Genomic DNA, 13,973 nt, shown 5'->3' with positions numbered 1-13,973 from the left:
TTAATGTTTGCAAATAACATTTATTAAGCAATGAAGCAGTATGTGTTTACAAATGCATAATGGATGAATTAATCAAAACATGAACAATGAAAGCGACACAAAAGACATGCGCGTGACAAGATACGCAAATGCATATCATCCACTGGTTACATCATAACGCGTCATAAATGAATGAAGTAAACCTCCTTCAACGGAGAGAGTCTCTGTTCAGGAACCAACAAAGAACAATTATTGTTCATAAGCATCATAGACAAAATGCAACAGTATATACAGCTAATACAGCGATTCTACGTCTAGTGAAATTCATTGTTAATTCAGTGGACAATACCCAACTGTACATATATACACAGTTATACACATGACTGTAGTGTTATCAACTGAAAAGTCATTATTTCTTTCTTACCGTAATTATTTTTATCCTTATGACTATTGCAATGTGAAACTAAGGTTTGATCGTCACAGACTGAGCATAAAATATAAATGGTGATTCTGAAGATCAAACTGAACCTACAGTAATCAGAATGTTGCAGTTCCTTTCTAGCTGCTAACCTGGAACTAACAGCTGATAGGGAAGGTACAGTCACAAGAAGACTACTACAACGTTCGATAAGATTTTTGAAATCCTTTAAAGCGTGTGTGTATTTACACTTGGCAACACAAAATATGACCAAGAACGCAGCTTTTCTGGTATGTTTACAACGGGCCAGCGTTTATGTCTGTTTGGTTTGCCATGTAAAGCAGAATACCAGCAACGTTGCGTCAGTTACACAAGAAATGGGCTTCACACATTGTACCCATGCGGGGAATCGCACCCAGGCCCTCGGCGCGAAGACGAACGACGTTACTCAGAAGGAACGACTCCACTCCTCCCAGTTTTAATATGCATCCTTTTAGCCTAGCTGTCAGTGTTTATGCATTGATGGAAGGTATTCTTTTGTTGCAATCTTGGCTCAGCTGTTTAGTCTGCTGGCAATTACGAATTGCCATTTTCAGCATCCTCGGTGTCATCTTTGTTTTCTAAATCTGAAAGAAGACAAACAGGTCTTCAATATGTTTCATGTTTCAGGCCATCAATATGGTTCAATTCTTTTGACATAGTTCTTGCTATGAATGTACAATGCCATTTAGGAAGTGGTAAATTGTAACGTCTTATATTTGGCATTACACTTTCACAGTAAAGATGTACACATAGAGGCCGCCGTGGCTATGCAGGTTAGGCCCCTGCGTGGCTCTGCAGGTGTGGGTTCGAATCCCGGATTGGACTCGACCAAACAAAAGTACTAGAATCTGTACTTTACTGAAAAAATGTAATCCCAAATGCAACAAATGTTACATGCCATGGTGCACTTTGTAGTTAGTTATTAGGGTTAGAATAAACATGTGTATGCATTCCAAAATAATTTATAAATAGAGTTGCGATACCTGAGTCATATGCATGTTTCAGTGACTGGTATATAACACACACTATTTAATTAAAAACCGTCAACAGTTGAAGGATGTAAAGACCTGTTGTAAATGGGTACAACGGTAGGGTAGATGATATCGTGAATGTTACCTCATATTTATAATAAATGTTAGCATAAACAAATGCAGAGTGAACGGTAAATCCAATATGTGTCATGGTGGGTCCCGGTTCACAGAACGATCGTAGCCCTTAAACATTCGTAAATCTGTGGCAAACTGTAGGGTTCATATCCAGAAACCGGTCAAAGTGTTACGACCTATCGTAACACCATGATTCATCAAAGGCTTACGAATGGCATAGTGCTACGCACATTTTCTGGATCGAGCCCGTCTATCCCGGTTAGGACACTACTCAGGGCCATTACCCGCACGCAGCTCATCGAAACGTTTTACTCCCATAACGAAGACCTCCCAAAATCTAGATAAAAATAGCATACTAATTAATTGGGCCATGCTGGTTACCCCTAGTTTATGAATGGTCTGGTCCATACTTTGATAAATATTTAGAACAAGAAGAAACTAAGAGGACATTCTTGTCTACCACTAGTGGAACAATAAAAATGATGAAATAATTTTCACCCTTGCCAACAACTACAATAGACTTCGCGTTGTCGTATGGCTGTTGATGAACACGATATATTTTTCATGGATAACATTTCTTAAAAGAAGGTAAAGTAATTCATTTCAGTTAACAATGACGACACGTATGAAGAAAACAGTAAACTCGGGTTATATGCTTTGGAACAATAGAATGAAAAACGAATATGTGGTCAAGTTTTGCATTATATTTTCTAAAACCCCTTGATATTCAACAATTACATCTTCATTCTTGGTATTAATTATCTTGTTTTTGACAGATGTAAAATAATTTAAACAAAGTGTTCCACAACGATATACTTTCCGGGTTTATTATTACTTCCTTTTGTATATTTAGGCATTATAATACTGGGAAATGACTTTACTTTTTTAGGCATTATTTAGACTTTACACAACATTTTGGAAACAATAAAGCAATCATACCCTTAATTCTTCTTCATTTTCCCGGTCACAGTCATCACGTGATCCTGGATTTAATAAATCTTTAGATTTATGGCTTGTTTCTGGTAAAATATTATTCTTATCAGATCGCCTAGATGAATATCATTTTAAGAAGTTTTAACATCAAATGAATAGTAAGTAAAGAATCACTTACTACATTGTCAGTACACGTTGTTACATGGATGATACCATTTTCTTAATCAAGGGTACAACATACTGATCCCGGATGCAATCAGCCAAAACAAGTGTTAATTAAGTGGTCGCGTTTGGGGAGAGTACCATAGACATACAGCTCATTTTCAAGCCCAGACGGCTGATAAGAATATTTTATTTCCCCAAGCATTTCATCTTACCGACATCACGGAAAGCGTCCTCAGGTGGCGGGTCACCAATGACCTCAATCGGAACATCGTCGCTGACGGTTGAGCCTTTCTGTGAAGAGCGGGGCTTCTGAACTTGAGAGTATATTTCAGTGACGATTTTCTCTGTCTCTGCTTGAAAGAGACCGTGAACGCATTATTATAACACGAATACATGTCTTTTCCCTTGACAAGCGAATTACATCTCATAAGTGATTTTAGTTCATGTGGCGCATATGTCCTAACTGTCATCAAGCTGCTAGGACGTGGACCCCGCAACGTCCTGCTCAGAATATGTAGGCCCTATTTTATATCTACACTTTAAATAATTCCAAGCCAACGCAGAATGTAACAATAAATTAACAAACTGAGTTGAAAAGTTATACTTAACTCTAGTGACCGTTTACAACCAAATTAACAACATGTTCAAGTCTTCTAAACAGTTTGTTATTTAAATTGCTTCCGCGAAAATGATAGTCGTTTCACATACAGCCAGTAGCTACTGATCGTGATAAAAACTAGAAATTACTGAATGATATTCTCTGAAAAATAATTCTTTCAGTTATTGGGGATGAAAAACTGTCGGCCAAAAAGGACCAGCTGAAAACAAAATCAGTGGGAGTCTTTGAAGGGCATTTACAAGTGAAATGCATAAGAATGAAGATTTTATGGATATCAACTTCTTTATATGAGAACACAACGTTTCGGAGTTAATGCTTACTCCTTCATCAGGTGAGAATTTGCCATCAGTCATCAAATATCACGCCTCATCAAGACCAAAGCCAGCATCGATGTCACCTTCTCCAGTGGCAAGATCATCAAGACCTACCTAAAAGCCAACGGTAAAGGACCCAGCTGTGAACACCCTAACCCGAGAGGATGCATCTACCAGATCCCTTGCAACTGTGGCGACCTATACATTGGAGAAACGCTGAGGCCAATCAGCACCAGAATGAAGGAACACCAGACCTCTGTCAGCAAACTCGACCAGAAATCGGCCATCTCTGAACACATTCTCAAGAACCCTGGACATTCAATCCGATGGGAGGACACTAGGATACTATCTACCAACAACAAAAACTGGCGCCAAAGGAAACTGCAAGAAGCCATCGAGATCCGGAGACAGAAACCAGCAATCAACCGTGACCAAGGAGTGTACCTACCAAGTGCCTGGGACTTATTGATAAATTAATCTCATCTATCTGTGTACATTCTGTCTATGTAATTCATGTATAGCCAATCTACCCGTGTACATCCTTATCTACTTGTGTTTGTACATCATCAACCCCCATGTAAACATGCCCATCAACCCTCATGTAGTCATGTACATCATCCTAAATCCCCAATCATGTGTTATGTAAACATCATCCACCATTGGCTCCCATCCTTATCCCCAATCATGTACATCGTCCTTACCCCCTACCTGTGTTATGTAAACATATCCCATCATCTGTAATGTATTACAATTGGCTTCTATCATTGTTATCATAACTGTCGGGTTCCAATCAGCGCTTGTTTATACTATTCATTCCACTTGTTACTTTGTTATTGTTTTACCTGTACATATAAATATAGCTCTGTACCCCATTCTCAATCACTTGATGAAGGAGTAAGCATTAACTCCGAAACGTTGTGTTCTCATATAAAGAAGCTGATATCCATAAAATCTTCATTCTTAAAATCAGTGGGTCCGAAAGATTTTAGTCTGTTGCGGGCCTAAGCACCGCCGTTAATTTCGAACGCTGGCTTTAATCAGGTCTAACCAAATTTCTTGTCTGTTATGATAACGAACATAAATATGAGGCAAATTACTCACACAGCAGAATTGTCAAAGAAAACTGCTCACTATCTGTCAGTTTTTGAAAATGGCACTAACAGAGGATGCAAACATTATGCACAACTAAATGAAAGATGACCAACTATGACAATTGAGATAAAGACTAATCAACCGTGGGAAATCAAATTCTGTTCATAAACAATTATGTTTTCAGTTTAGACGTTGCTGAAACCACTTAAATTTCAAAATGGGAAAAGTCTATACCTGCAGATAAGGAAGAGTTGGAATATTTGCTGAAAACGGGTTTGAAAACAAGCGTACACATGTGCACAATGGATTAATGTCAATTGTTTACCATCTGCTTCTTCCTGAGTTTCCTCGTGATGTGCCTTTGCCTCATCCTCAGCCTCAGCCTCAGCCTCTTTGCTTCCGCCTTGGTCCGGATGCTGCACCTCCATGTACACCCCTGGGGAGACTGCAGCAGAGGCTGGCAACAGAAATACCATACTGGCAACACCATGCATGAGACTGATACCACAAGGCCTTTCGCTACTTCAAAGCTGACCCAGAAAGGCCATGACAGCTGAGAAAAGATTACAACTTTCATTGAAACGAAAAAAGATAACTAAGTGTACCTGCAGGTTCTGCACCGTGTCCCTCAGATTGGTCTGCCGCCACCGACTTTCCGTACAGGCTGCTCTTTATGATCACTGAAATACACAGTTTGTGTCATGCTAGGTTGTTACAAAATATCGCCATATAAACTTTGTTTGTTGAGTGTGTCTCACCGCAACATTTACCTTCCGAGCAGACGTTTCTGCAATTATGATAATGGAAGTAAATCTAGATTTCTTCATGTTCTGAAACTCCCATTTCATAGGTGCTTTGTCAGTTTGAAAGAAATTATGCGTTTCCATGGAAAATGGAAAAAGGAAAATGAAACTATATATGTTCAGAGACTATGCGTTAGTCTACCTGTCCATTGTGATGGTTGGTATGCTGTGTGAGTGAATGCATACATGGATCTAAGTCCAGACTCTGGAACATTGCCGTCATATTATGAGATCACCCATGATACTACTCCATGCTATTGCTAAAGTGTCCAGTTCAGGACAGCAATCGTCCAAATATTTCCAAACAACAAAAACTATGTAGCAAGGTCATATGTGATTTAGTTGTTATTATTTAATCTGCATTCTCTATATTTATCGGGACCTCAGAGTACATTGTCTATTCAACCATCCTGTTACTCCTTGTCACTTCAATTAATTACTGCTTGTAACATATATGGCCTTTATTGGCCATCCCCCTTGGCTATGCCAGTCATCACATCAACTGTACAAGAAGTGCTATTGACTGTCCATTGTTGAGTCTTTGACTCTCCATTGTTGTGAAAAACTGTATATATGTATACATGTATACACACACACGCACGCACGTGCTCGTACACATACGCACACAACGCACACACACACACACACGTCCGTCAACCTGTTGTTCGTCTTAATTACGAGAGAGTTCCTCAGTCGACCACACCTCAGGTACTTAACCCTTCTTACCTATAGATTTAGCATTGGTCTTCCTCAAGCTATGCTTGGCGTAAGTCGTCAGTCCCGCTGACGCAACTGCACATGTTATCGTATCAAAACTGTCTAGACCGATGCCAGTCAATAGATTGTCTAGTCCAGATTAATTACTGATCGCTTTGATCGTCTTTGAAATGTCTCGCTTGCATCCTAAGTACACTGTCGTCAGGCTCCCCATTGTTCTCGGTGGCCTTGGTTTGGTACCTCCTGATCTCTTGGCACAGATCAGAAGAGTGCCCGGGTTCTCCACCGGGAGCACAGCCCTGGGTAATGCAGAAGGCTGCAGTGTTGGGGAGCCTCCATATTCTCCGAAAAGTTCTTGATGGGTTCGACTAGGCAGTGTTTCCTGGGAGAAGTCCCATTCGCTGTCTGGGCTGCGTGTAGAGGGGCCGAGGGCCCTGAGCTGATGATGAGCTTGATCACCAGGCTGACTGTGCCAGGATCACCCGAACCCTCTCTGCTCCATTTCAATTTTTAATCTGTAAATAATAATAATAATAAGGACCTGATGATGTACGCCTCTTCGTGGTGGGCCTAGATAGGGGAATTCACCCTGTTATAGCTGACCCCCCGAAGCTGGTTTTACACTGAGTTACAAATAGACAAGAGGACTTGAATCTTTCATTTCCGCAGCCCAGTCAGCCTTCCTCCGGTAGCCAAACCAACCTTACTGGAGATGGAACTTGCCCCAGGGGAAGGCACAGAATATCTTGGTCACAACATCTAAAATCCACGCTACTTGAGTGTGCGATGGCGACAGGATGGCCTGATAATCCACGCATCAATGGCAGGTCGCTTAAGCTGCATTGGGACAATGCCATGCTCATGTATGCTTACCTGACGGAGCAAAATCTCCGAGACCAACTTCGGTGGCTAAAACGTCTCGTGCCCCGTGAGCCAGTTCAACCCACAACTGATGCCCGTCAGGAATCTTTGCGAGAGCAAAATGCTCAAATGGCAGCAGACCCAAAATTTCTTATGGACGTCCGCGTCGTCAATCTCTTTCCTCTTCCTGGTGGAAACTCTTCCGAGAAAGAGCCATTTGGCCCCGAAATTTTGGACCCTCACTCTTCCTCTTCTTCAGTTGCAGACCTTACCGAAAATCCTGTTTATATTTTGTTCACTTCGATTTATGAGGAAATTTGTGATTTACCTTTAGAGAAACGGAGGCCAATTAAACAACTAAACGTGTCTTTTCCCAAAAATGAAATTGATTTACTTAATGAAATAATCTCTTTAAAACTTCCTGCGGACTGTTTATTACATGAAGAAAATTGTTGTGTCTATGCTGCCGCTCGAACTTTGGAGGAACTTCACACAGTTTTCAAAGAACAATCTCCCAATACTAAGAACAGTAAACCAAAGAAAGACCGGTTTCAAGTAAAACTAACAGAAACTAGAACACATATTTCTTGGATAGAGCTGTGCCTGAAATTAAGATCATTAGGGAATCCCATGTCTAAACGACAAAAGGCAATTTGGAGAAAATTAATATTACAGTACAAAACAAACAAAAGAAAAGGTACTGCTCCAAATTGTCGATTCCCTTAAGGCAAAAATAAACGTTTGGACTGAAAGAAAGAAAAAAATGGGAAAAGAAAAACAAATTTATCAAACAAAATAGACTTGAAAAGCAATTCTATAGGCAACTTAAAACAAGTGGTGATGGTGAGCATGATAAACGGCCTCCCATGGCTCCCAATGAAAGGTTCTGGAAACAGTTGTGGTCTGCACCCGGCAACTGTAACCTGGAGGCACCATGGGTCAGTGATTATGACCATGCAGTGTATGAGAAAATAACTAGGTCGTTTGTGTGTTATATCTCACCAGATTGCCTGAAACGTGTCCTTACAAAGTCCAAATCTAATACAGGTCCAGTGCCTGATGGCATTCGAAACCGGTATTGGAAATTTTCCCTGTGTCCAAACACCATTACTTCACTGTTTTAATTCTCTTGTGGACACAGGTGATGTTCCTCCATGGTTCTGCAAAGGTCGCACAATACTCCTTCCCAAAAAAGGAGACGTGACTGATCCCAAAAACTTCCGCCCTATCACATGTCTAAATACTCAATACAAATTAGTCACAGGGTGTTTGACAAACCTCGTGTCATCTTACTGCTCTTCCAATGAGATAATTTAGAGAGAGCAGAAGGGGGCGAGAAAGGGATGTTGGGGGTGCAAGGATCAACTTGTTGTACAGAAAATGATTTTGGAAGAGGCTAACACATACCACCGCAACCTCTCCATGTGCTGGATAGACTACAAAAAGGCATATGACTCTGTCCCTCACGAATGGATTCTGAAGTCTCTTCAGTGTATTGACCTCACTGAACGACTACTTGATTTACACAAGTCTTTAATGAGTTGCTGGACGACTCCACTTGAGATGTACTCGCAAGGGCAGGTGCAGACTTCGGAATCTATTCCAGTCAGAAGGGGAATATTTCAGGGGGACTCCTTCAGTCCTTTGCTTTTTTGTCTGTCTCTAAATCCTTTGAGTTTTCTCCTCAACAGGAAAGAAGGGTACCATCCCGGACCTCCTCAGCACAGATCCCCAACACCTCTTACTCATCTTCTCTACATGGATGACATCAAGCTCCTTGCCAAAGGAGAGACCAATTTGAAAGAACAGGTTCTCCTTGTCGAGTCCTTCTCTGATGATATTGGCATGACATTTGGACTCGACAAATGTAATACTCTTCATTTGAAATGTGGCAAGGTAACTAATGATGGTCAAGTTACAAGGGGGAGGAGTTATTGAGCATCTTGTGGAAGATCAGGCCTACACCTATCTTGGAATGCAAGTTCGAGACAAGCTCCAGAATGCCCAGATTCAAGATAAACTTCGGGCCGAGTATAAATCTCGTTTAAAGAAAATCTGGAGCTCAGGGTTAAATGCTCGAAACAAGGTCAAAGCCACCAATACTTTTGCTGTGCCAGTCCTGTCCTATTCCTTTGGAGTAGTTGATTGGACAAAACAAGACATCCAGGGTCTTGACCGCCTGACCAGAAGGATCATGTCATATAACAGAGCACACAACCCTCGTTCCTCTCTTAATCGTTTATATATGCCAATCAATTCTGGAGGTCGGGGTTTGATTAATGTGGAAGTTCTTCATGACAGAATTTTATTGTGTACTTTTGCACATGTTTATTTATCAGATGATCCTCTGGTGATGCACGTCAAGACTCATGATGAAAGCAAGGAATTCCACAGATATTTTAAGCGTGCCAAGGTTGTTGGACACAATCTGAAATTTGAAGTTGATTTTGTTGATGGCGATGTACTGCTGGACGGTACAGCGATGGGAGTAAACCAGGTGAAGTCCTTCACCAAGTCAGCCCAGAGTCGGTTCTTTGTGGAGAAGCTTTCTGAGAAGCCATTGCATCGCGTGTACCTGCAGTGTGTGGAACAGAACAGAACAGCAATCCAGACTCCTTCGCCTGGATGAAGTCGGCTGGTCTCAAATGTGAAACTGAGGGCTTCCTCTTTGCTGCTCAGGACCAGTCACTTCCCACTCGCAATGGCCAGAATGTTATTCTTAAAGAAAATATCAATATGAAATGTCGTCTTTGCAATGAATTTACAGAGACTTTTTACAGGACGCCATGGTCCTGGGCAGTTGCTGAGAGCAGCGCTGCCAACGTCGAGTAACGAGTTTGAGTTTGCATCACATATGAACGTCAGGCCATGACAAGTTATATGTGTTGACCTATTGTGTATAACGTCTTGAAAGTGGGCATGTCCTATCCATTTTTTCTGTTGCAAGCAAACTCATGGCGCGTAGGACGTATGGCGCAATGATGACGGGTTTATGAATTCTTCACATCCATAACACTCGTGCATAAATATCACAAAAATACTTTCGAAGTGTAAGCCTGGCATCAACATGCTCGTCCAAATTCAGATGAAGAGATCGCTTCAAGTGTATGTATAAAAAGATGCGTCATGTAATTTCAGAAGATATTGATATTAATAAGAAGCACAGTAAATTTTGTAACGATTCTTGTTTTGTTTCCGGTTTAATATAAGACCTCTTTGAATCGCATTTTAGAAGTTGGAAAACACAAAGGTGACACTTTGTATTCTTTTACAGAAACACAGTACTATCCGCATAATATTCGGTATGACTTTAATTGTTTTCAACATTTGTGTCCTCACTTAAATGCATACTGCTCTAAAAGGCATTTAGAATTTGGACGAACATGAATACATGACGCGTTGTTATGGTAATGACGCAGCAAGCAGTATCTCTGAAATGTCGTATAAGGAAGAAACAAAGTTATTATCCAATAAAATCGTGTCAGACCTTAATATAGCGTTATGTGAAGAGAACCACTAACCCAGGATTGAGTCCTTGTCCGTGCCATTACGTTTGTGTTCTCTCTCAGTAGCACCTGTAAAATAAAATGGTTGCCTGTTTTAGGGGCCATGTTTGTGTGTAAATGACGTTTGATGGACAAATACACATAAAGCAATAGCGTACTCAGTGCCTGTCATATCTTTGAATGTTTCTGTTAATGCACGTTTACAATTTACAACATGCCTACTCGAAAAGTAACATACAAGAGCTCATTTTCATCATTCATAAAATGACCCTCGTTTGGAGTCACCTTTCCCTGACCCTATGAGGACCCCTCCGTGTTATAAAAGTCAGCTCCCATAATCTCGGTATAATCTACCATAATATTTCCACCTTTCGTCTGGCACCAACAGACCATGATGACCTCGGTGTCATGTAATGTGACGTTACTATTACAAGTTGCATGTATTCTATCCGTCCATTCTAGTTTCTTGTGTATGATAATGAATGAATACTTTCATCACAAAATTATGTAAGATATTATAGATGACACAATCAACTTGTTGCCAGTCATTATGACAATCAGAACCTTTCTGTCATAAATTTGTTAAATCTCAGACATAAAAAAACTGACGGGAAATATTAAATTTTGATTATTTGCTGACACTGATTCTAGGAGAATGGCGAGAATGTGTAATCTGTCAAAAACATAATGCCACTCGTCATCGGCGTAATGTCATCGGCGTTTGTAACTGTGATAATTTTGTTGATTTTTTAAAAGTGTTTGAATGTTTCAAAATTGAAAAAAAAACCCCAAAAAAGCGAACAGCATTGACATTACCTAAACTGTCTCGATCGTAGGCTGCATTTCCCTTCGTAACGGATAACCTGTGTGAATCAGAGAGAGTGCGAGTGAGTTTGGTTTTTAAACATCTTTTAGCAATATTCCTTCAGTGTGACAGCAAGGGACACCAGAAGGGGAATTCAGACATTTCTATCGAGCCTGAGCTTTTACCACCGAGTCAATGTGAATCTGAAAAAGTCTGGTGATGATTGTCAAATGGCTGAGGGAACGGAATCACCGATTCCTATTTGATACAGAAATGGATGCTTTCTACTTAAGTCATTATTTCTGACAAAGCAATCAGCACTATAAATAATAATACAAACTAATAACATTTTTACAAAGCCAATACAGATAACATAGTAAATACCAAAATTTACTATCTTACCCGTTTGTGTTGTGAAGAGTTCTATCACCTGGAATGAAATACTCAAAATAGCACTAATATTAATGTGTTTGTAATGGAAGTTTTATAATCCGAAAACCATGCATTCATGTACTGCCATTGCGACACCTAGGGATTGACAATAAGCAACATTGTGATAAATGGATATTGTTCCTGCCTCTAGTATGTATGTGGTGTAGAGTGTTACCTGTTTGTTGTAGAGCGTTGTCACCGACAAGAACAATAAAACCATTTGTATCAATTTGCAATACATGCATCCATCCCGAAAATATTGTGCATGATAAACATCATGCGCTCTTACAATTATCTTCAGTCATCAAGCAATCATCAAGTTCAGCTGGTGTGTTTATAACTGTTCAAACTTAGGTAATACTGAGATATAAACTAGAGTACGAAAAATGCAGATTTGGTGATTTGGAATCATTTTAGGTTCAACACGAATCAAGAATACTTGTCACAATATTCTCCTTTTCAAAATGTTTTATATACCTGTGGGTTTCAACAGAAACATCATATCTATATTGACGGTGGCTTGTAAATAGTCGAATCAGGATCAGACAATCCAGTGAATTACTTCATGAGCATCGGTGCAAATCATGTAATGAGATGACAGCATGTGAGCAAATGCATCATCCGTTCTCGTTATTTGCATCTGACGATAAGGTCAATACTAACCAGGATCTGTGTGTGCATTAGATTTCTTATTCAAGTCTTAAATGACTTTCAAAGGTTTCATACTGCACTCTCAATAATTAACAACTACTGTCAAGCGTTGCTATCATTGCATTGTTTAATGGCTCAGTTTAATGTTTCATTGTTTGCTGTACTCAGCAATATTCCTCCTACATGACAGCACCCTCTAAATAGTCCGCTGGGTCAGACAATTCCAGTTTTAAAAATTACTAACGCGGATCTGACATTCTCATAAGAGTGCAATAACAAGGAACCAACACAATCACCTTGCCTGACCCCGACTCTAAAGATTCTGGATGGTTGGTTCTTCATGGAGTGATGGGGCCAATAGTCTAACCCGGAATCCGTAAAGAGGATATTGCATCAGTCATCGAACTAGTCTTAAAACAGTTTTTAAATTACATACTTGTTGTATCATGGGTTCCACACTTTCGTCGTTGAAGCACCAGTAATATCACAAGAACGAGGACGATAACTAAGATGGCGGCCCCGGCAGATATACCAATTATTAACGCCATATTGACTGAAGATTCTTCCTGCCCTTCAAGTATCACTCCAGTAGGCGGGCTGTCTATTGTGAGAAAGGAAAAGTACATTGCCATTTATCATATTACTTGGCAGTTTAAGTCGTATGACACAAAATGCAGATTTTGTTGTATTTGTTGGTTAACGTCACAAAAATAAATAAATAAGTAATAAATAAATACATGTCGACTGTGCAATGAATTCACAAAGACTGTCCAACACCTTGTCAGTGGATGCCCTTCCTTGGCACAAACAGCATATCTTGAAAGACATGATAGTATGGCTCGCTGCTTTCTCCGCCATGCCTGTGGCTTTGACCCCGAGGTCCATCCATGGAACGACCCTGAACATGTCCAGGGCGTCCTGGAAAATGATGCTTTTAAACGTCCCTGGAATAGGCCAATATACAGACTGAGACGAATTCCAGCCAACAAACTTGATCTTGTCCTTTTTGATAAAACCAATTAAATCATTTCTATCATTGAATTTTCTGTACCTTTTGACAGCAATGTGATTGGCAAGATTCAGGAAAAGCATGATAAATATGCGGACCTCGCCTTTGAATCCCAAGTACACTGTCGTCAAGCTCCCCATTGTTCTCGGCGCCCTTGGTTTGATACCTCCTGATCTGATCTCTTGGCGCAGATCAGGAGAGTGCCCGGGTTCTCCACCGAGAGCACAGCCATTCTGACAATCTGGGTAATGCAGAAGGCTGCAGTGTTGGGAAGCCTTCATATTCTCCGGACAGTTCTTGGTGGGTTCGACTAGGCAGTGTTTTCCTATTCGTTTTCTGGGCTGCGTGTAGAGGGGCCGAGGGCCCTGAGCTGATGATGAGCCTTGCCGACCTGACTGTGCCAGGATCACCCAAATTATATGACTTTCTGTAAATAACCAAGTCTAGACAAGTGGCTGACATTGCAATCGGTCTGGCTGTTTAAGTAAGGTCAGATGTTTGTTTGTTGTGTAACGCCGCAG

General features: G+C 40.5%; 1 protein-coding gene across 2 annotated transcripts in view; it reads right to left on the bottom strand.

Moving 5' to 3' along the window:
- The window catches only part of LOC137290362 (kin of IRRE-like protein 3), a 29,159-nt gene continuing 15,186 nt past the window's right edge, over positions 1-13,973 (bottom strand). Inside the window, exons 8-16 of one of the 2 annotated variants that reach the window (XM_067821256.1) lie at positions 12,880-13,044; positions 11,763-11,790; positions 11,372-11,418; positions 10,571-10,624; positions 5,274-5,348; positions 4,994-5,125; positions 2,856-2,996; positions 2,485-2,528; positions 933-1,023 (exon numbers count right to left, since the gene is read on the bottom strand). In XM_067821256.1, coding sequence (XP_067677357.1) covers positions 1,018-1,023; positions 2,485-2,528; positions 2,856-2,996; positions 4,994-5,125; positions 5,274-5,348; positions 10,571-10,624; positions 11,372-11,418; positions 11,763-11,790; positions 12,880-13,044 — 692 coding nt within the window. In that variant the 3' untranslated portion in view covers positions 933-1,017. Of the gene's footprint in view, positions 1,024-2,484; positions 2,529-2,855; positions 2,997-4,993; positions 5,126-5,273; positions 5,349-10,570; positions 10,625-11,371; positions 11,419-11,762; positions 11,791-12,879; positions 13,045-13,973 lie in introns of both variants that reach the window. The other variant, XM_067821249.1, reaches the window with a different exon arrangement.

This window comes from Haliotis asinina, chromosome 1 (assembly GCF_037392515.1).
Source record: "Haliotis asinina isolate JCU_RB_2024 chromosome 1, JCU_Hal_asi_v2, whole genome shotgun sequence".
Taxonomy (NCBI): domain Eukaryota; kingdom Metazoa; phylum Mollusca; class Gastropoda; order Lepetellida; family Haliotidae; genus Haliotis; species Haliotis asinina.
Note: the sequence above shows the minus strand (reverse complement) of the source record. Positions and strands in the feature narration are given on the sequence as shown.